The following is a 24,438-nucleotide window of genomic DNA, read 5'->3' as shown; positions in this document are numbered from 1 at the left end:
GGTTTGAGACTCACAAGGGATAATTGGCTAGGCTTAAAATGGCTCACAAGGGCAGTTAGCTTAGTACTAACCTATGAACTATGAACCTATGAACTAGTGTCCCCAGTGCCAAGATATTACAGGAACTACCCAGCCAAAACTTCCTTTATTAGAAGGGCAACTTCCACATCTCACCCCACTACTGCCAGACCACGTAGGGACTCTCTAAGATGCCCTATACCCACCCAACCGCAACCCCCAATGAACAGCCATTTTCGGAGAGAGGGGACCCTCCTCTGCGTGACTGCCTTGTCCAAGTGCTCCTGTCCACCCACCTTACCCAATGCCTTCCTTTTTGGAAAACCATCACTACAGATCAGTGGGTTCTTTCCATCATCCAAAAAGGATAATTTCTTTCCTGGAAAGAAAAAAACTACACCACTAAGGATTCCTTCTCCCCAAACATCAACTTCCTCTACTTCCTCCCATCCTGCAGGAACTAGCCTCCCAAGGAACCATAGAACTTGTCCCCTCAGGTCAGGAGGGACAAGGCTTTTACTCCCGCCAGCTCTTAGTCCCAAAAAAGGATGGCTCCTTGAGACCTATCCTGGACCTCCTTACATAAATCTGTTCCTACAGGTTCCCACCTTCAGGATGCTCTCCTTTCAAACTCTTTTACCCCTCCTTCCACCTCCAGCTTTCATGGTTACCCTAGACCTAAAGGATGCATACCTGCACATCCCAGTCAAACCCTCCCACAGGAGGTTCCTGCCCTTCTCTGGACCCTCTTCTCATTCTCAATTTACTGCATCGCCTTTTGGCTTGTCTACGGCACCCAGAGTTTTTACCAAGTGCTTGGCCCATGCCATCGCCCACTGCAGAACCAAGGGAATACAAGTCTACCCTTACTGGAACAACATTCTCATTTTAGCCGAATCACAGTCCACCCTACTGGCAAATCTCCAATTCACCATGCACCTTCTAGACAATCTGGGTTTCACTCTCAACCTCCAAAAATCCTCTCTCCTTCTTCAACAGGACAAGCTTTTCCTAGGGTGCAGAATCAGAATAGATCTAATGAGATCCTTCTTACCACGAGACAAGGTACAATCTCTCTCCTCCCATTTTCATAGTCTGCTGACAGAATCATATCTAATTGCAAGACAGTTTCTGCAAACTGTAGGTCTCATGGAAGCCACCATTCCCATGTTCCTGCTAGCAAGGATGCACATGAGGAAATTCCAGTGGTATGGTAACTGTTTGGTCCCAGAGCCAACGGCCTCTAGACAAACTCATCCCCCCCTTCTGCCTGTCTAAAATTAGAGCTGAAGTGTTGGATTCAGCAGGTTTCCAACAACCAGGGAATTCCTCTTCAACTCCCTCCCACTCCCCAGTCTGTGCACACAGATGCATCAGACCTAGGATGGGGAGCAACCCCCCTTGTAGGGCTACAGGGTACAACAATGCCGGTCCCCTGCCCTGCAGAAACAGCACATCAATGTCAGGGAAATGACTGCTGTCCTCCTAGCTCTAAAAGTCTTCCCTCCCATGCTGCAACCAGGGATACTCCACATTGTGACAGACCACACGACTGTCATGTGGTACCTAAACAAACGAGAAGGGGCAAAGGCAGACCAGTTATGTCAGATAACCCTGATAATCTTTGAAGTAGCAGCAAAACACAACCTCTTCCTGAAAGCCTCTTATATCCCATCTCAGGAAAACAAGCAAGCAGACTTGCTCAGCAGAACCACATCTCTGCAACACGGATGGATGTTGCACAGGGATACCTTCCTACATATAGTCCATCGGTGGGGTACACCACAAGTGGATCTGTTTGTCTTTCCCCCAGAACAGAGAACTAAACTGATTTTGCAGGAGGACTCGTTCACCACTAGCCTGAGGAGTGGCTGCCTTCAGATTTACATGGCAGGGAATGTTCGTGTATGCCTTCCCTGACATTCCTCTAATTCACAGAGTCCTTCTGAAAGTCAAGAAGGAACAACCAATAATCTTGCTGGTGACTCCCTGTTGGCCAAGAAAACACTGGTTCCCCCTTCTGTTTTCACTAGCCAAGGGCAATCACCACTAGTTACCCCTCCAAGTGGACCTGCTAACTCCACAACAGGGAACCCTCCTGCACCCACAACTGTCTTTACAACAACTAACTCTGTGGGTGATCAACTTTTGATCCCTTTTAGACAACACTACTCAGAAGACATGCTCTCTGTCCTGAGGGAGGCCAGGAAACCAACAACTAGAAAAAATACTACTTGTCTAAATGGCAGAGATTCTTGAAATGGTCTTCTCTGAGAAACAAGGACCCATTTCTAGCAGATAATTCTCTGGTCGTGAACTATACCTGTGGACTCATTAAGGAGGGATTAGCTTACTCTTCTGTCAAAGTCCATCTCTCAGCCATTTCTGCTTGCTTGCCTTTGCAGCCGCCTCTTCTCTCTAGACTGTATGTAAAACTTTTTCCTGAGAGGGGTCTTACACATCAGACCACCAAGAAAGCCCATTCCTCCTCCCTGGGATCTCAACTTCGTGCTAGAAAAGCTTACTCTACCCCCTTTTGAGCCAGCCAGCACAGCATCTCTTCAAATGTGCACATGGAAAACCATCTTTTTAGTGGCCATTGCCTCTGCTAGAAGAGTGTCTGAATTACAGGCCCTGATGGCTTGCCCTCCTTACACCACCTTCCACAATGACAGGGTTTTCGTTCGCACAAGCCCGTCCTTTATGCCCAAAGTAGTGAACAAGCTTTCCTTAAACCAGTCTATTCGCCTACCCACCTTCTTTCCCTCTCCTACCAACTCCGCGGAGAGGATCCTCCGTTCCTATAGATGTACATAGGCAACTGAGATTCTACTTGGACAAAACCAAGTCTTTCTGGAAATCTGACCAACTGTTCATTTCCTTCAATCCCAGGGACTTTGGTAAGGCAGTCTCCAAACTATCTCCTCCTGGATCAGGAAATCATCCTTTTTTGCTACTCTCATCACCACAAACCATTGCCTCAAGGAATGAGAGTGCATTCTACCAGAGGCATGGCTACCTCTAAGGCTTTCATGAAAGAACTAGACACAGCTTCCATCATGGAGGCAGCCACCTGGTCCACAGTCCATATCTTCACCAAGCACTACATACTGGACCAGGTATCTAGGGCCAGGGCAGGATTTACCAGGGCAATCCTGCAAGGATTCCTTGAATCCTCCACTTTTGCCACCTCCCAACTTTCCTCTTAGCTGTCGTACTCTCCCACAGTATGAATACTGCAACATGGGAATAGAAGGACATAGAATAGTTGTGTAAAATCTTACCATAACCGTAGATGTCCTCTTCCATGTTGCAGTATTCCTTCCCACCCTCCATCCCCCTGATATCATCTGTCTTCTCTAGGGTATACCCTCACTGCAGGCCATCATTGCAGCCCTGCTAAGACATTTACTTTTGTCTCCTGGGCCTTGTAGTCTCTTCTCTGGGCTTCAAGTTCTGAGGTTTGTGCATGCCGTCACATTTATACTTCAGGTTTATGGCCCTACGTGTGACGTCCCATGCGCCTACAGCAGCCAGGCTTAAGTTTTTGTATAAGAGCTGATGTCGGGTCACCTGAAGGCTGGAAATCCCACAGTATGACTACTGCAACATGGAAGAGAATTATATCTATGGATGTGGCAAGATTTTACACAACTATTCTTTAATCACATTTTTGGGAAAGCTGAGTTCAGTTTCACTAGCCACACCCAGGCCTGATGACTGCCAGACCTGTTGAATCAAGAGATCACTTAAATAGAACCTGTCAGACAATGTGAAGTAGGCCAAAAGATCCCGAAAAGGAAGAAATCATGCCGCGATCTAAAGAAATTCCGGAACAGATGAGAAACAAAGTACTTGACATCTATCAGTCTGGAAAAGGTTACAAAGACATTTCTAAAGCGTTAGGACTCAAGCAAACCACGGTGAGAGCCATTATCCACAAATGGAGAAAACCTGGACCAGTGGTGAACATTCCCAGGAGTGGCCTACCTACAAAAATTTGCCCAAGAGCGCAGCAACGACTCATCCAAGAGGTCACAAAAGAACCCAGCACAACATCTAAAGAACTGCAGGCCTCACTTGCCTCAGTTAAGGTCAGTGTTCATGACTCGACCATAAGAAAAAGGCTGGGCAAAAATGGCATGCATGGTAGAGTTCCAAGGCGAAAACCCCTGCTGACCAAAAAGAACATAAAGGCTATTGTCACTTTTTAGGAGGTGTGTGTCCCGTTACATCTGGCGTAAAAGTAACAGCATTTTAGAAAAAGAACATCATGCCAACAGTCAAACATGGTGGTAGTAGTATGAGTGTCTGGGGCTGCTTTGCTGCTTCTGGACCTGGACAACTTGCTCTGATGGATGGAACTATGAATTCTGCTGTCTACCAAAAAATCTTGAAGGAAAATGTCTGGCCATAAGTTCGTGACTTCAAGCTGAAACACACTTTGTTCTGCAGCAGGACAATGATCCAAAACACACCAGCAAGTCCACCGCTGAATGGCATAAAAAAACAAAATGAAGGTTTTGGAGTGGCCTAGTCAAAGTCCGGACTTGAATCCAATTGAGATGCTGTGGCATGACCTTAAAAAGGCGGCTTATGCACAGAAACCCTCCAATATGGCTGAATTAAAACAGTTCTGCAAAGAAGAGTGGGCCAACATTCCTCAACAGCAGAATGAATGACTCATTTCCAGTTATCGCAAACGCTTGATTGCAGTTGTTGCTGCTAAGGGTGGCACAACCAGTTACTGGGTTTTAGGGGCAGTTACTTTTTCAAATAGGGCCATGTAGGTTTGGATAGTTGATTTTATTTAAGGGGGAAAAAAAATCACTTAAAATCTGCATTTTGTGTTTACTTGGGTTATCTTTGTCTAATATTTACATTTGTTTGATGATCTGAAACATTTAAGTGTGACAAACATGCAAATAAATAAGAAATCAGGAAGGGGGCAAATACTTTTTCATTGCACTGTATTTATAGATGTAAAAAATATGTGTGTGTGGATGGATGTAATGGCAGTTTTAACTTTGTTTTATTAAATTGGGACTTTTATTTTGGTACATTTCTATTTGGTTGAACATGGGTACATTTCTATTTGGTTGAACATGACGTGTTTTTCTTTGTGAATGTTTTATTTGTGTAAGAGCTATTAATTTGTATGTACAAGTTTTTGCATCTGTGTGGCATTGGTTTGAATGCCTGTAAGGAGTTTTACTACAAGATTTTCATACAAAGCAGTTGAGGTTTGTATTTTTCTTCACTGTTGTATGATCAAGGAGTTGAGATATATTAGATGGATGAGTGTGTGGAGGTGCAGAAGGGCTTCAATATTTTATGCATTAAATATCTCGGATGGTAAGTCTGTCAGCTGCTTTACTTTGCTGGCATTATCTGTGTACATAATAGTGTAGTTATTGTATTACCTATTTGCATAATAAAGTGCTTATTGCATTACATATGTACTCAGTAGAATGCTTACTGCATTACCTATATATGTAATAGTGTGTATAGCATTACCTAGATAAGTAATTGAGCGCTATTACCTATGTACATAATAGAGCACTTATTGCATTACCTATATATGTAATAGTGTGGATAGCATTACCTAGATAAGTAACTGAGCACTTATTGCATTACCTATCCATGTAATAGAGCACTTTATTGCTTTACCTGTGTACGTAATGAGTGCTTATAGCATTGCCCGTGTACATAATAGTGTGTTTTGATTTACCTATGTATGTAATGTAGTGCTTATAGCTGTAATAGTGCTTATAGAATTGTCTGTGTACATAATGCTGTGCAGTATGCTGGTTCTGGAGTATATGCCAAACTGCTGGATTGATTATTCCAACTATAAATTATCTATCTTTATATGGTGAGAATTTGTACTGGGGCAAGAAAGAAAATAGGGGGCTTAAGCAAACAGCACCTTCATAATGAAAACGTACTCATGTTGCAGTAGAGGAGATGTCTGCCATAGCTCAGAGGTGTGTCTGTGTGTGTGTCTGTGTGTGTGTGTCTGTGTGTGTGTGTCTGTGTGTGTGTGTCTGTGTGTGTGTGTCTGTGTGTGTGTGTCTGTGTGTGTGTGTCTGTGTGTGTGTGTCTGTGTGTGTGTGTGTGTGTGTCTGTGTGTGTCTGTGTCTCTGTGTGTGTCTGTGTGTGTGTCTCTGTGTGTGTCTGTGTGTGTGTCTGTGTGTGTGTGTCTGTGTGTGTGTGTCTGTGTGTGTGTGTCTGTGTGTGTGTGTCTCTGTGTGTGTCTCTGTGTGTGTGTCTGTGTGTGTCTCTGTGTGTGTCTGTCTTGTCCTTGAGAATCATGTGAGGCTGTGAGTGCACATATAAATTCCAGACATGTGCAATCCCTAGTGCTACTTTGTAGAAGCAGCCAGAGAGTAAGCCTGTATGATCTCAGTAGTTACTGTATACAAGTTACTTAAGTCAGTCAATAGCCTCTATAGTGATGTTTGTATAGAATAAAGTTGCTTAAACAGAACCCACAAAGAGTCATTTATTCGTGTACAACACGAAAGCAACGTAGTGTCAGAACCGGGATGGATAAGAGAAGAACATTTGGAGCCATGAGATGTAAAGATGACAGCAAAGGCAAAGCCAAGAGAAAACAGTACAAACACAATCCGAAAGAATCAAAGGTAATGAGGCATAATATGAATTATTTGCTCAATGCCAAAGGGGGTATGAAAAGGCATTACAAGGGCACAAACCATCAGGCAAGTTGAAAGTACAAAAAAAAAGTTGGTTAACTAAGACAATGTTTACGATAAAAGTATTTGACAAGACTATTAACTTTAAAATACAAAACGAGGATGTTTAAGGCAAAATGAGCATGTTTAAGGCAGAACAAGTGGGTGTAAGGTAGAATTGTGCCTGTTTAAAGTAAAGCGAGCACAAGAAAAGTACGTTCAGCATAAAAAGAGATTAAACATGTAAAGAATATAATAGAAAAAGGGCACAGTAAACAAAAATAAAGCAAGGCGACTGCTTGTGTTTGGGCAAGGTGCTGTGTTTGGGTATAACTACGACTTTGCATTGTATCAAAGGTGTAATTAAAGTTATTCAAAGCATCTTAGAGTGTGTAAAAGTGCTCACATTGTGTGGTTATTACTGTGCATGTGTTTCAAAAAGTTCTCTGTGTGTAAGGTGCAACTATTTTGTGTAATCCACCAGTCAAAGCATAGCTATTTGGAGAAAACTTCTTGTGCTGAGTGTGTCTTTTCACAAAGTGCTGCCATTACAGAGATCTTCTTGTACTTTAAAGACTTGCCTAGCAAGGTACCGCCATTTTGGGGACATTTCAGTGTGCTGCATACAGTCATTTGCAAAGTACAATTACTTCAGAAGATATTGAATTTGGGAAACAGAAGTCTGATTTATTCACATTGTATAGTTGCTTGATACATTTCTTGCATTGGCAAAAGGTGTTTCTTACAAAAGAGTACAAGAGTATTGTAGTGCTTGTGAATTGCTCAGCTACATCGTAAAGTTTTCAAATGTTTCTTAGAGTCAACTTCAGGTGATGAAACATTATTTTGGCATTTTCTATCTTTACCGATTCTTAGCATTCTTGCTTTTATCGATAAAATTCCGAAAGCAATTACGTTAGCATTTCTGTCTCTGCCAATTCTGAGAGCAATTTACTTTTGCATTTCTGCCTTTACCAATTCCAAAAGTGCATTACTTTGGGATTTCTACCTTTACCGATTCTGAAAGTGCATTACTTTGGCATTTTCTACCTTTACCGATTCTGAAAGTGCATTACTTTGGCATTTTTACCTTTACCGGTTCTGAAAGCATAACGAGTGACGATAAGTGACTTTAGCAATTTTGCATTTACCAATCAAAGATTTCATAAAGCATTGAAAAATCAGAGAGATTATTCCGCTAAGCTCCATAAAGCATAGAAAGGTCTGAAAAGTTATTCCATAAAGTTTCAAGAAAAAATTGATAGCTCAAAGTCATTTCACAAAGCATGGCAAAGTATTGAGAACTTTATTTCGCAAAGTATAGCAAAGCATCGAGAAATCTGCAAAGTTACTTTATAAAACGGAGTAAAGCGTCGAAGTCTGAAAAGTTTTCACAAAGTACAATAAAGCATCAGGAAGCCTGATGAGCTTATTTTGCAAAGTCCAGTTATTCGAAAGCGCTACAAGATTGTTCATTTGTATAATTCCAATAAGCTTGAAGAGAAAAGGTATAAGTTCAGAGCACAAAGACATTGAGCAAATTGTGTTTATGCCAATTACTGATGCACGTATGTGTGTATGTATATTCGTGCCTGTTTGCAAGACCCTTCACTGGTATGTGTTAATATGGCAGACGAATTTCGAAAACCTCATATTTTTATACAAGCAGCTCATGCAGATAGAGGCACATGCCAAGGCATTCATTTTGTTAAATCTAGCATAGAAGCCATAGAAAGAGAGTGTTCATTTGTGTATGTGCCAGCAGTGTGTGAAGGTGAAGATGCAGACCACCATATTGTTGTGCAAGCTGAATCAAAGCAAGACCCTGAGTGTTTGAAGCGCAAGTTTAGAGAAATGTGCAACCCTCAGACGAATGTTACATTAGAGAGGCATTTGTTTTACATAAGAAATCAGAAAACCGGCAAAACGTTTGCAGCTTATATCAGTGACTTAAGAAATAGAGCTAAAATGTGTCAAGTTTGATGATTTGAAAGATGAGCTGATAAAGGACAGACTTGTGTGTGGTGTTAATAGTGCTGCAGTGAGAGAGATTTTACTTTGTGACAGTGATTTAACTTTGAGTAAAGCTACAGAGATTTGTTAGATCCATGAGGTGACAGGCATATGAATATGGTTGCGGGTGACAAAAAAGCATGGTTTCATTAAGCGCCAGAGAAAACGTAGATAGTATGCAACACGTGGCAAACAGAAACAGGCCTAAGCAAGGGGCAGCCACAGGGTTTACGAAGAAGATACAAAGCTTTCCACAAAGTTCCAGAAAAGGTGCAAGGTCCACTGCCAGCTCTGTTAAACACAAACGTGAGTCACCAAAACCTAAGTCTAGCCTCATTGTTAACTGTCACAATTGTGGTGCAAATCATGAATCTAAGAGAGAGAAATGATTACTGTATGGTCAGCAATGCCACAAGTGTTTAAAAAAAAAGGGGGGGAGGAGTAATTTCCAAAAATGCTGCAAATCAAGTAAGCCTCACACAGTTGTAAAGAAAGATCGCACAAAGAAGCAGGTTGATCAAGTAGAACCAAAACATTCAGCTTTCTAAGTGGATCGTGCATCAGTACTTGGGGAAAGAGTTGACACAGTAAACTTGTTAACAAGGAGTGAAGTATTTTTTACAGTTCGAATCAATGGAAATCCACAGAACTCAAAGTAAACACTGGGTCAAAGTGCAATATTATGTCAGCAGATACATTTGCAAAAGTGAGAACCAATGAACAATTTAATGTTACCGGCAGTGCGAGACTTGTTGCATATGGAGGTGAAAAAATTTAAACTGAAGGTTCAGTGATACTTTCATGTTATTTGGTTGAAAACTGGGAGGGTGGCCTAATGGTTAAGGTGTTTGCCATACAAACACAAGGTACAGGGTTTGAATCTCACAGGGGATAATTGGCTAGGCTTAAAATGGCTTGCAAGGTCAGTTAGCCTAGTACTAATCTATGAATCTATGAAGCTGTTCTGTGTAGTCCGACAACCAATGCAGTCTTTATTGGCTCTCAAAGATAGTTTGACAATGAATCTGCTTTCTTTTGCTAAAGAGGTTCATCATGTGAGTGCAGTTCCAAGTTCTAGTTTTTCTGAAACCATTTTCTCAGAATAAGCTGATGTTTTCGATAAATTGGGCAAACTTCCAGTTGTGTATTCTATGAAGTTAGACATTGAGGTCACGCTAGTAGTCAGAGCAGCAAGAATTCCAGTTGCAATGCAAAATAAAGTTAAGGCTCAGTTGAATAAGATGGTTTAGCAAGGTGTGATTTGTCCAGTCAGAACCAAACGTGAATGGATGTCATCTGGTAGCTGCTCACAAGAAAGACTCACACAAAATCAAAGTATGCATTCATTTTAGAGATTTGAACGGAGCATTAAAATAAAGACCTCATCCAATGCGTACAGTTGAAGTTGCAGCTCTACTATCGAATCCCACTGTATTTGCTGTTTTGGATGCAACAAGTTCATTTTGGCAAGAAATGCTTGATCGCAAATCCTTGTTTCTAACTACTTTTGGTACTTCGTTTGGCAGATGCCTGAGGATGCCATTTGGAATAAACTCTGCAAGTGAAGATTTCCAGCATGCAGTGGAACAAATTTTGTTCAGGTTATCCTTGTGCCGTAATAGTAGACGATCTATTAGTTGGAGGCAGTAGCGAAGCCGAGCATGACTGAGCATGTGAAGTAAATTTGAAGCTCAAACTTCTAAAGTTTAAATTTAAGCTTCCAGAAGTTACATACATAGGTCATTTGTTCACAAGTACAGGCTTAAGACCTGATCCGACCAAACAGCTATGTCAGCAGCAGACAATGTGCAAAGTCTACAGCGTTTTCTGGGCACGGTCAACTATTTAGGCAGTTATGACAGACTTTAGTGAGTTGTCAGCGCCATTGAGAGAGCTAACACATAAAAATGTTGTATGGTTATGGCTGGAACATCACCAAAAGGCATTTGAAAACCTTAAGCAGAAAATTGCCCCCCCCCCCCGTTGACACTATGATGTGAATACACCAGTTGTTTCTTGTGATGCTTCAAATTTTGCTCTTAGTGCAGTTATTCTTCAAGAGGGCAGACCAGTAATTTATGCATCTAGGACACTAACTCAAACTGAGATGCATTGTGCTCAAATTGAGAAAGAGCTTTTGGCGATAGTTTTTGCCTTTTCCAAGTTTCATGATTATATTTATGGTCATGCTGTCGAGATTGAAATTGATCATCAGCTTCTAGTTACTATTCTAAAGAAACCTGTGTATTCTGCTCTAGCGAGATTACAAAAAATGATGCTCAAATTGCAAAAAAACAATTTCAAAATGGTCTACACTAAAGGTAAATTACTGTATCTGGCTGATACCTTATCCAGATCACCTAAAAGTACAGTAGATCAGCTTGATGCCGAAACTTTTGACTTTGATGTAATGTCAGTGTGTAACTATGACTGATCAGTTTCACAAAAGCTTAATCACAGCATCAATGTCAGTTGGCTGTCAAAGCAATCTAATGTTTCACCTTGGATGCAGTCATATTTTCCATACAGAGATGAATTGATGAAAGAGGGCGTTATTTTCAAAGGTCCTAAAATTGTTCCAGCTTCCTTACAACAAGAATATATTTTGATTTTGCATCGTGGTCACCCAGGTTTGTTATCCACTAAGAGAAGAGCAAGAGAATTAGTATTTTGGGCTTCATTATCAAAAGATATCGACAGCGTTCTTTCTTCTTGTTCAGTATGTAATAGTACCAGAGTGCATTTTGAAAGAGGAATGCTTCAGCTAAATCCAAAACCTGAACTACCTCTGTCTACAGTTGCAGCTGATATCTTTGAGTGGAACAGTCAACACTCTTATTCAAATTGGTTTGAGATTGATCTGTTATCACCAAGTTTAAACATTTCTCAGTTCATGGTAGTCCACACAAACTTTATTTTTGGCAATGGTACTCAATGTTCCAGCCAGTTGTTCCAGAAATTTGCAAGATAATGGGACTTGATAGTATTGGTAGTAGTCCTGAATGTCCGCAGTCCAATGGCCTGGCTCAAAGAGCTGTCCAGAGTGCAAGGCAATTACTTGAAATCGAAGCGTGACAATACTGATGTATTCTTTAATCTACTTAATCTCAGAAACATATCTGGTGATGATATTCTTGGCCTACCTGCTCAAAGACTACTTTACAGACAAACTAGAATGAAACTACCTATTTCATCCATATTGTTGCAGCCTAACTCTAAGAACACTAAAACCGTCAAGGCTCAATTGTTTAAGAAGAGTAATATCCAGAAATCTAGTTATGATTATAAACTCTGTACCCATGAACTACCACATAGGCAGCAAATCTACTTAACAGCGAATGCGTGATAAGAGACCTTGGGACCCAGGTGGACAGTAGTCTCTCCTTTGATAGTCACATCGCCGCAGTAGTCAGGAAGTCCTTCTACGTGGCACACATCATAAAAGGGTTCTCATCCAGGACAAAAGAGGTCATTGTTCCCCTCTACTCGACACTCAGACCTATTATAGAGCACAACGCCCCTTTTGGAATGTACCTCACAAGACATCTGCAGCAGCTGGAAAGGCCACAGAAGTACCTCACAAAGAGAATTACTGGCCTCAAACAAATGCCCTACACTGACCGCCTCAGAAAACTCCAGCTTTACTCCGTAGCATATCACCTACTCCGAGGTGATCTCTGCCTAACATATAAAGCTATGTCAAACCCAGAGCTGTTGGACATGCTACACCTAAAGAAATCCCAATCCCTCCAAGCTACACGCTCTAGGGACCTAAACCTTGTCACCAGAATAAACGGGACATGCTGGAGGGATAGATTCCTGTCCCAGAGACTTCCCATACTCTGGAGCAGGCTACCCATCTATGTCAAGCAAAGTTCTTCATTAGCACTCTTAAAGAAAAATCTTGATGAGTGGATGGGAAATAGGAAATACACCCCGGGGATCACTTCTGTGTCTCTGCTCGACAGTGGCATAGGAAAATAACTTTCTTGGGTGGAGTAAGCCAGGGAACCTTGCTGGCTAGGCTTACATAGGCCCATGGGCCGATAGACTAGTACCTACCTATGACAGATTTAGCAGCTTTCTTCATTCGTTGAGGGAAGAAAAGACTGTACAAATTCAGACAATGAAAGGTTTTGATTGAACAGGACCGATTACAGGCATCTGTACTTAGCCAAGATAATATTTGGTAAGTTCCGTGGGTATGGAGTATAGCTGGAATTGCAGGCATTTACTTCCTGTATCAGAATCATCATCATTTCAATCACAACATTGTATCTGTGATGCAAATCCTAAATCGGAGAATGAGTCTGGCATTGTTTCCAGACCATAATGTGTTCAAAAGTCTGATTCTGTTCCAGAAAGTGACTTGAACATTCCACAGGTCAATCGTTTTGCAGAAACTGTTCCAGTTGCTAAATCCAATTCCCAGATATTCTTCGTGTTTCACTGTTGCAGTCATTACATTTGGGTTATCTGCTTCCAGGTAGCCCTCAGTCGGTCTGATTAACAAAGTCTTGGGTCCTGCGTTGGTTGCTGTCCCTTCTTCCATTATGTCAAGTCGTCAGGTGTATAAAACATGCAGCCGACGCCATTACGTCAGTCTTTCTTGCCGTGCGGTGCCCGAAGCAGAAGCAGTTCGCAAGTGCCTGTCGGCCGACTCCTGAAATTTTTGTTTTTGAGTTTCAGAACAGAAGTCTTCAACTAAAAGCTAAGTACCCCGTTGGGGAAGCTTTTTCTTGCTCTTAACCGATATCAGTAAAAGTAAATAATTGCATTACTTGTGGAAAGCAAATACCTCATAAAGATTTTCATTCGTACTGTATTCCTTGCCTAGGCCCAGACCACGACGTACGTCTCTGTCGGTTTTGTGCCTTATTTAAACCACGAACTATCCATCGTCTGTATAGTTACGCTTCTAAATATTTTGGTGCTCGGTTCAATTATCCTGATATGTCTTCGGTCCACTATCAGACTACCAACATTCTGAAAAAACGCAAAGGTAAAGACAAAGACAGGCCGTCTAGGTCCAAAGCTGCCAACAACGCTTCTCCTAAGCCAGTCGCCAGTTCGCCGATACTCAGTGAGGTGCTTTTGCAGCCTCTGATGCCCACTACTTCCGATTCGCAGGCCTCTACTGAGACCCATTTGGTGTCCGATATGCCGTGAGATGCTTCAGCTGTGGAACCTGCAGATGTTTGTACCTTGGATGGGTCCGGAGCCGCTGTGCAGGCACCGGCTTCTGTGAGTGTATTTAGGCCTACTGACTTGCATATTAAACAGACGCCATCTTCTTCTTCAAGGCGTAAATCTCGAACCGTGCCTAAAAAAACTGACACCCAGACCACATGGTCAGGCCTCTATGCCTAAAAAACAGATAAGAATGGCTGAAGACCTTATTACTTTAATCGGGGGAAGCCAGCCTTCCCCCTCTAAGAGACCTAGGAATGAGTTTGTTTATGATACTTTGACCAATTCTGTTTCCTCTGATGACCAGGATTTACCATTCTGTACCTATGAGGATTCTGATGCTGAGGACTCCATTCCCTCTGCTTCTCCCCCAGAGGATTTCTCTTTTGGTGAAACCCTGCATACTCTCCTAGAGCATTTTCGTTGGGAAAGTCAGGATTTCTCCGATTCTAAAAAGAGGCTTAGGGATTTCTTACTCCTGCCCCAGCACAGTACTTTAGCCATACCTCCTGTATTAGACATTGTTGATGCGTTTGCAGAATTTAGCTTGGCCACTGACTCTTTACCTCCTGCTCCCAGGAAACGTGATAGATATTACAGGGTCCCTGACTCTCACAAGTTCCTTTTCAAGAATCCTACTGTGGATCCTGAGACCATTTCACAGGGGCCTAAGGGCATTAAAGCTACTACTGCCAAAAATCCTACCCCCTCTGATAGAGACTCCAGGGTGCTGGATAGATGGGGTAAGAAGGTATACACTTATGCAGCTTTGGTAATTAGGGCCTTAAACTGCCAGTTTCATATGTTGAAGTATCAGCAGCATATTATTGATTACTTAAACAGGAAATGTTTCCTGATTGTGCTGAAAATAAGGAATTTTTGCATTCAGCAGAACAGGTTGGAAAACATACTTTGCAATGTGGTTTTGACTCTCTAGAGGCATCTTGCAGGGCTGCGGTAACTGGGTTTGTACTTGGAATGCATGCTTGGCTTAAGGAGCAATCCCTACCAGATCAAGTTAAAGCAAAATGCTCCTCTAAGCCAGGACCGCCTGTTTGGCAACAAGGCAGAAGAAGTTCTTAAAAAGATGGAAAGAAAAGCTAAATCTATGCTAACTGAAAGATTTTTTTACAAGTACAACCTCCGAGATTTAGTAGGCTTTGGCCTTCCAAGAATTGGTCCTTTCCTGCCTTTTCCAGACCTTCTCAGTCCAAACCCAGATCCAGCAGAGCTCCCAGGCTGCAGTCCCAGGGTACGCAAAGGACTAAGCAGTGGGGGGCCTCCACTTCCAAATCTGGGAATAATAAAATTTCCTCCCATGGTAAGCTGTCTCAATGACTTCCTTTTAAAATTTCCAAGCACTTAACTGACTGCCCCTTTGGGGGGGGGGGGTCGCTCTTCATGCAAAGAATTGTAAACTCATTACCCAGGGCAAATGGGTTGTATATATAGTGTCCCAGGGATGCAGATTTCACTTCCACACGTTGCCAACACCAAGCGTGTGGCCAGACCTACCCCCAAATCAGTGGGCAAAGGCCCAAAAACAAGTTTTCTCTCTTAAGCATGTGGATTATTCAATTGGTACCCGAAAAGGAAAAGGGGCGAGGTTTCTACTCCAGACTTTTCTTGGTGCCCAGAAAGGGCAATTCATGGCGTCCTATCCTGGACCTGTCTACTCTAAACACCTTTTTGGAGATTCCAAAATTCAAGATGCTGACTCTTCACCAGTTGCTTCCTATGATAGGCAAAGATGCCTGGTTGGCAACACTAGATGTAAAAGAAGCATACCTGCACATCCCAATCAGGAAATCTTGCAGAAGATACCTACGCTTCAAAGCAGGCTACATGTACTAGCAGTTCTCTGCACTGCCCTTTGGCTTATCCACTGCACCCAGGGTATTCACAAAGTGCCTAGCTCAAGTTATTGCATTTTGCAGGCAAATATTCAAATATACCCATACCTGGATGATTGTCTAATTCAGGCAGAAAGCCAGGACATACTTTTGAATCATCTCTCCTTTGTACAAAGGGTTCTAACTTGTCTGGGGTACACCATAAACAAAAAGAAATCACACCTGGTACCCTGTCAACAAAATATATTCCTGGGAGCAAGCTTGAATACAACTTCCCAGATGGCTTTCCTCACGCCAGAGAAACAAATTCATTTGACACCCTACTTTCAAACAAGTGGCTACAAAGACCCTGCTATCTGCAAGACAAGTACTGCAAGCCTTGGGGTTCATGGCCTCATGCAGTCTTCTAATTCCATATGCAAGACTGCATATGAGGAAACTACAGTGGTATCTAAAAAGCCTATGGTGTCAACATTCTCAGGATCTACAAGCAATGACTCCTATCATACCTTGCCTACGCCTAGAGTTCCTTTGGTGGGTAGAGGCCTGCCACCAAATCACCCCCTGCTGCCCAAACCCTAACAACAGACGTATCAGACTATGCATGGGGGGCTCACATGGCAGGGAAGTCCATTCAGGGCAAATGGAACCCAAGTCAAAGGCATCTGCATATCAATCAAAAAGAAATGTTAGCTGCACAGAATGCTCTGACAGCCTTCAAGGACCACATTCTTCCAGGACAACTAATGGTAAAGACAGACAACACCATTGTTATGTGGTGCATAAACAAGCAGGGGGGGTATACATTCTTAGCCCCTCTGAAGACTAGCTATGGCATTGTGGAACACAGCCTTGAGCTGCCAAGTGCACCTACAAGCTCAATTCCTGCCAGGAAAATTAAATACACTGGCAGACGGACTAAGCAGAAACCTCATGGACCCACACAAGTGGAAACTGGAACCAAGGATTTTCAACATGTTGACAAGCAAATGGGGGAGCCCAGATATAGAACTGGTTGCCTCTCCCTAGAACTACCAATTGGACAACTTTTGCACAAGGACTCCCCACAAACGAGCCTGGAAGGTGGATGCTCTGTCCTTCAGCTGGAAAAACCTATCAGTCTATGCCTTCCCCCCCCCTCTCCAAAGTACTACTAAAAAACCAAACGGGACAAACCAAGGATGATTTTGATTGCCCCAGACTGGCCACGCCAACACTGGTACCCCCTCCTGCGCAGTGTGTCATGGTTATCCCCATGGCACCTGCCTCAGACCCCTTCCCTGTTGTCTCAGCAGGAGAACCAGATTCTGCACCCTCTCAGCTTCTAACACTGAACCTAGCAGCCTGGCTAATTACCTAATCTCTCCTGTACCATTCCTCAGTAAACCTGTGATGGATATCATTTTAGAGGCAAGGAGGCCTAGTACTAGAAAATCTTATGCTGAAAAATGGAAAATATTCTGTGCCTGGAACCAATCTCAAGGGATGAGCACAGCAGTGCCCAATTTACCTCAGATTTTACAATACTTAACTGAGATGCTTCACAAGGGCCTGTCTTTTTCCTCCATCAGAATTCACGCCTCAGCCATTTCAGCTCATTATTACACAGAACCTCCCCTCTTCTCTCATCCAGTGCTCAAGCAGTTCCTCAGTGGGGCAAAAAAGTTGAGACCACCCAGGAGAGCTCCAACCCCAGCCTAGGACCTTAACTTTGTTTTGGAGAACTCACTCTACCTCTTTTTGAGCCAGCTGCTACTGCAGACTTAAAATTTATTTCTTGGAAAACAGCTTTCTTTTTAGCAATCACTTCAGCAAGAAGGGTATCTGAATTCCAGGCCTTTATGGTAGTGGAGCCTTTCGTCATCTTTCATGCAGGCAGAGTGTCTCTCAGAACCAGTCCATCCTTCATGCCCAAGGTGGTATCCAGTGCGGCTCTTAATCAGTCCATTCATTTGCCCAATCCACAGAACAAAGGGGAACGGATACTGCATTCCTTAGATGTGCACAGACAACTTAGATTCTACTTGGACAGGACTAAACTTCAAAGGAAATCTGAACAACTGCTGGTGGCATTTGCTGCAGAGGGGAAGGCGATTTCAAAGCAAACCATTTCTAAATGGATAGGCCTTTGCATTCAGTTCTGCTATAAGCACCATGGAAAACCTATCCCACAGGGGATCAGACCTCACTCCACCGGGGCTGCATCTACCTCTACAGCCTCTCAGAGGAGTCACTACCAGGAACATCCTAGAAGCTGCTACCTGGAGTTTTGTACATACTTTCACCAGGCATTATCATTTGCCAATTTTCTCTAAATCCAGAACTTGCTTTGCCACTGCAGTCTTGCAGGGCTTTATAGGTGGTCCTAATGCTATCTAAATTCCTCCTCCCAACCATAGCTTTGGGAATCTACCCAAATGTAATGACTGCAACAGTGAAACACGAAGAACATAGTACAGTTGTGTACACTTACCATAAATGTAGATGACAGAGTGTATTCACTGTTGCAGCCCTGGTTTTCCCTCCATCCAGCCCCCAAACTTCTTTTGGCTATATACCTCTACTTTCCTTTACTATGCTTAAAAGCTTTTTGGTGTATTTGCTTTTTTGTTGTAGGTATATCATTGTATTTTTATATTTAATTGCACCCCTTAAGGGGGATACCTGACATCTGGGGCAAGAAAGACTGATGTAATAGCGTCAGCTGCATGTTTTATACCCCCGATGACCTGACGTCTGGGAAGAAGGGACAGCAACTGACGCAGGACCCAAGACTTTGTTAATCAGGCCAACTGAGGGCTACCTGCAAGCAGATAACCCAAATGTAGTGACTGCAACAGTGAATACACATTTACATTTATGGTAAGTGTACACAACTGTACTTTTTATGTCACACGATATGGACGAGTTTCTAAGCCTAGTGTGAAATACGCACCAGCATGGGCGTGATTTTGTATGTATATATATATATATATATATATGTGTGTGTGTGTGTACTTAGTATTGTATAATGCATGTCTATAGATTATCTGTGATTTCTACATGCTAAATTTCATAACAAATTGCATGATCTATTTCTCAAAGGAGGATGTAGATCAGAGTGTAACGTGCTTGCGTGTGTGTCTTATGTCCTTAAGCATGCGTGGCTGTGCGTGCACGTATAAATTCCAGACATGTGCAATCCTTAGTGCCATTTTGTAGAAGCAGCCAGAGAGTAAGCATGTATGATCGCAGTAGTGAGATTGTATGTTACTTAATTCATAGTCAACAGCCTCTGCCGTGATGTGTTTGTATAGAATAAAGCTCCTTAAAGAGAAACCACGACGAAGATTCGTTTATTCATGTTCCAGCATGAAAGCGACATCTGGCTTCTCAGGAGGAGAAAAGATGCAAGACTCTGAAGTCAGTATGATGGTCCGTAGGGGTTGTGGCTATTGCAACCATAATCCATTTGAAAAATGGATTTTTAGGGCGGCGCAGTGGTGCAGTGGTTAATGCTGTCGCCTCACAGCAAGAGGTTCTCCGGTTCGATTCTCGGCTGGGGTGCCTTCTGTGTGGAGTTTGCATGTTCTCCCTGCGTTCACGTGGGTTTCCTCCGTGTACTCCGGTTTCCTCCCACATTCTAATACTTCTGGAGCATTTCTCCCCGGGCCTCCGCTGAAAACAGGATCTGTGGAACCTAGTCGGACTTTCCCAGTCAACAAATGTTAAATAAAATAAATAAATAAAAGAATATTAAGTGGCAAAGTTAGGAAGAGAGACAGTTTGCTGGGGTCCACGAACATGCACTGGTTTTGGGGGAAAAGCACTGTGTTACAGAAATAAAGCATAACATACCTGTTTTTACTTGGGGACCCTCTTGGTATAATTTTCATGGGGATATTTTGCATTCTGTCTTATTTGTACATGCTACCCCAACCCCTTTTGTATGTGTTCATTTTAGCTGCAGCCATTCTTGGACCATCTATAGGTGTGTTACGAATATTTAACTCTGTCCTTGTCCTTTAGTGTGTTTTCTTGATGTTAAAACCTAGTTTGTGTTCAGTCAACAGTCTGGGGATCACTTGTACATTTTGTTCCTTAGTGTTAGCCAGTGGGCAGAGGGCATGTCATACAGAAGCCTTGGGATTCAAGATTTTAAAATACGTCTCTGTGACCCCACAAAAGAATATTCTGATGCATCTGTTCTACTTTATGAAGCACTGTAGTTTTGTAGCTAGATGCTGATTCACATTGTGAAAAGCAGTGACTTGGATTAGAGCACACATCATGTGCCTTCATGTAAATTGGTTCACTCTGTACTGTAATTAGCATGTCTTCTAATATATTTTTAAATTTATGTACTTGGATAGTATCATTCTGATGTATGTTTTATAGTAATGCAAGAATATGAAATCCAACCTAGAAAACTTTCCCATTTTGTAATTACCTTATTTAATTTGGGGGATGGTTTAAAATGTGCTATTAAACTAGCACATTTATTGATCTAACTTCATAATAAAGGTTGGTCTCAGAAGAAGTGAAGGTAGAACTTGATGGCTACTGCCCCAAAGATATTTTAGAGGATGCCATTGCATTACACTGTGATTGCATATCTGCACCCACAACCAGCAGTCACAGCTACAAAGTCTGTCGTTATTTGAGAAGAAAGTGAAAAAAATCTGAGAAAAATGTGGGATAAGAATAGCTGTTCATGGCTTCCTTCCTTCTCATTGCAGGTGTGCTATCAATGGCTAATGCGGGGGCAAACACAAACGGATCTCAGTTCTTCATCTGCACAGTCAAGACAGACTGGTATGTACACTCTAGAAAATAGCCATTTTGTTTACATTTGTGTAAGATCACTCTGCTTGGAAGAGTATTGCTGACTCTAGTACTTTTTCTCCTGACCCCCACACATCTGTAACATCTTGCACATGCTTTCGTCAGGTGTTCAGTAACTTTTTCAAATTTGCCGGCGGGGTAGTGTAAGCCACCAGATATTCTAAAATGTTAATGAGATTGTTGATTTCTTTCTCTCTCTCTCTTTCTCTCTCTCTCTGTGTGTATGTATACGTATCCACACATACACATATATAATGCATGCACACGGGTCTATATTACGAACTCGAACAGTTGAATTGTCGAGTACAACAAAATCAAGACATGTACGTCGATCTGAGTCTTCACTGAAATGTTTAAACACCGAAAAGCATAACATCGAACCATCATAGTTGGCCAACATTGCCTCTGGCTCCACACTGAATACGTAAAGTAAAAGACCTGATTGCAACCCTACAACTAAAATCCATAATAATGTAATATTATATAATATGATATAATTTATAATAATTTTTATAATAAATACAACTAAAACCTGTGAAACTATTAACAGAAAGAGAAGGACAGACTAAATTATAATCTAGTAAATAGTGCATATGACGCAGTGAGTACATTTTTAAAAGAATAATAACCGCTGTCAGAAAATCTTTTGTACTGTATTTGGCTTCATTATTTAATACTGTTTGTAACTGGACCTTCAACAGATTTTTCATTATTTAGAGTACTACCATCTGTTTATTGTGAAATTTAGTTGTAGGGTTGTACATTACGTCTTTAATGTATTCAATGCGGAGCCAGGGAGGTGGTGTTGGTCAACTATGATGGTTCGATGTTATGCTTTTCGGTGTTTACATTTCAGTGTAAAGGTAGATCGACGTATGTGTGTTTATCTTTTTGCAATCGACAATTTGACTGAGTTTGTAATGTAGACCCCATGCACACGTACATTAATTACAGAACAGAAAATGACAGGAAATGTTTTACATCTGTTGCAAGAAATGTTAATTCATCTTATCTGTAGAAGTTCAAAAGTGAGAACATTTTTCCACATGGTTATTATTTGAAGCACAAAAGTGACAGCCAAGGAGGTAATTATAAAGGTAGTAGGCTTAACCTTGTATTAGAAAAGCTGAAATAGATGTAACAGGAGGATAGAGTAAGAAACATGTTTACCAGTGCACTGATCGCTAGTATTAGATGTAAAAATACTTGGCTACTCTGCTGCTGAAGTAGTGGATGATTACACATTGAATTGTTCAACTAAATGATTCTGATTGTACTCTCCGTTCTATGCCTGTCCACTTGCTTACCTTTTTCTATCATCTGCCTTGAACCCACTTATTTTCTTGTTCTTTCACTTTACGTTTGCAGGCCCATCATCCTGTCATAGGTTCGTAGGTGTGTACTAGGTTAATGGCCCTTGAGCCTTTACAATCCTAGCCCATAGAAGTGCCCTGGCAATGTGCTGCCCGACGTTAGTTCTCAGTGCCTTTATCAAGTAGAGCCACTGGAGTGATCCCTGGGGTGAACTTTCTATTTCCCATACACTCATCAAGATTTCTCTTGAAGAGGGCCAGTGAGGTGCTCTGCTTGACATGTATGGGAAGTCTATTTCAGGACATGGGCAGTCTCTGGGTTATGAACCTGCCCCTCCAGCATGTTCTTTTGATTGTGGTAATGAAGTTGGGCTCTCTGGAGTATGTGGTGCAGAGGAATTTGGATTTCTTTAGATGTAGCATTTCTAACAGAGCTGCATCAGACATGAGTTTGTAAGTCAAGCAGAGATCGCCACTTAGTAGACTATACGAGACAGAATAGCTGGAGTTTTTTGAGTCTGTCCATGTAGGACATGTGTTTAAGGCCTAGGATCCTTTTCGTGAGGTACTTTTGTGGCCTTTCCAGCTGATGCATGTGTCTAGTGAGGTGCATGCCAAATGGGGCATTACACTCTATGATTGGCCTAATGAGGGAAGAATAGAGAGAAGAGATGATCTCTTTCTTCCTGGATCCAAAACTCTTGGTAATGAGATGTGCCACATAGAAGGAATTTCTGACCACTGTGGCAATGTGATGGTCGAAGGAGAGGTTGCTGTCAACCTGTGTCCCCAGATCTCTTATAATGCCTTCAGTGTTCACTGGGCTCCCATCGATGTGGTAATTAGTGGAAACTGAGTTTTTCCCAAGGGGGATGACTGTGCATTTTTTGCATTAAGCTTAAGGCCATGGTTTTGACACCAGCCGTTAGTCTCAGTGAAGCCTTTCTGTAGGATGTCTACACCACTTGGGTAGTTAATGGCTCCCAGCTTGCAGTAGTCTGTGAACTTGATCAGCCAGAGTCCCTCTGTGTTGGCCTGGACTTCTGAGACTTAAATGCCAAACAGGAGATGACCCAGGACCAGTCCCTTTGGAACTCTACTCGTGACTGGTCAGCAGTCTTACTTGGAGTCTGCTACTTGCATACTGTGAATTCTCTCTCCGAGCCAATTTGCAACCCACCTAGTGATATTGGGGTTGATGGCAAGTTTGATGAGTTTATCAATAATTCCTGAGTGGGGAATGGTATCAGAGGCCTTGGCCAGATCAAGGTAGACTGTATGAACTGCCTTGCCCTCATCCACAACTCTGATGACTGACTCAAAGAAGTCAACCAGGTTGAGCAGGCATGGTCTACCTTTCACAAAACCAAGTTGCATGAGATCTAGAGTTTGGAGATTCCCTATATTCTTGTTAATTAAGTCCATAATGATGCGCTCCATAGCCTTACATATCAGACTCGTCAGGCTAATGGGGCGATAATTCCCAGGGTCTGTAGTCGCTCCCCTTTATGGAGAGGCATGACTGTAGCAGTTCAGTAGGGACAAAAGCCTGAGGTGAGGCTGGGATTGAACAGGGCACACATGTGGTGCCAGTTCACTTTGTAGTTCATGTAGAAACACATCCAGGGATATTGTCAGGTCCCATGGAATCTGTATTCTTAGCCTTGAACAATGCAGCTTTAACCTGTGCTGCAGTATTGCTGGGTGCCTGGCATTCCTCTGGTATTGTGATTGGCCCTTTAGTGGGAGAGAGAGGGCTAAAGTTGGCACTGAATCTGTCTGCCAGTATGTTGGCAATGTCTGTTGGCTCAGAATAGGAGGTATCCTGGTGCAGTAACTCAGAGCAAACCTGGGTATTGCCATGGAGATTCTTGATATAACTATAGAAGGCTTTGTGGTTGTTTAGTGTCTGCAGCAATTTTGCCTTCATAGTTGGCTTTAGAGGTTTTGATGAGGGATCTCAACTTTTTGTTTAGGCTGATGAGGGAGTTTTTCTAGTGTTGGGACTTCACCTTTTCTGCAACAGTTGCTTCCTTCTGTTGTAGAGTTTATTCATGGCAGCGGACCACCAAATTGGCTTCCTTTTTTTGAAGGAGAGCATCTTGGTTCTGTTGGGTATGGCTACTTCCATGCGTTTATGTACGTGTTCGTACAGTGCATTGGTGTATGATTTGGCAGTCATCTATTTATTTTCCTTTGACATGGGTGCCGTGAAGTTAGCCACCTCTGTTTTTAGGAGCCCAAAGTCATCTTTGGAGAAGTTTTTCATGGTGGTTACCTTCAAGCTGGGGTGAGATTTCCATGGTGATTAGTTTGTGGTCTGATCTAACCAGGGAGGAATTGACTATTGGTGTACAGCAACAGTTGCCCAGGTTAGCAATAACCAGGTCAAGGATGTTGCTTCCTCTAGTGGGGGTAAGAATAAGCTGGTCCAAGGCATTGGAATTGATGAATTCCAGGAAGTGATGGGCCAATGTATTGGTGCATGAGTAGTTTTCCCAGTTGATGGAGAGTTAGTTGAAGTCACCT

At 42.3% G+C, this 24,438-nt stretch overlaps 1 protein-coding gene across 3 annotated transcripts in view; it reads left to right on the top strand.

The window, feature by feature from the left end:
* Positions 1-24,438, top strand: part of PPIF (peptidylprolyl isomerase F) — a 446,984-nt gene that overhangs the window by 385,598 nt on the left and 36,948 nt on the right. For all 3 annotated transcript variants that reach the window (XM_044055769.1, XM_044055770.1, XM_044055772.1), the window contains exon 5: positions 20,491-20,566. In XM_044055769.1, the coding sequence (XP_043911704.1) occupies positions 20,491-20,566 (76 nt within the window). The remainder of the gene's footprint in view (positions 1-20,490; positions 20,567-24,438) is intronic.

The sequence above is a fragment of the Protopterus annectens genome, chromosome 14.part0, assembly GCF_019279795.1.
Source record: "Protopterus annectens isolate FY-2018-M chromosome 14.part0, PAN1.0, whole genome shotgun sequence".
Lineage (NCBI taxonomy): Eukaryota > Metazoa > Chordata > Ceratodontiformes > Protopteridae > Protopterus > Protopterus annectens.
Note: the sequence above shows the minus strand (reverse complement) of the source record. Positions and strands in the feature narration are given on the sequence as shown.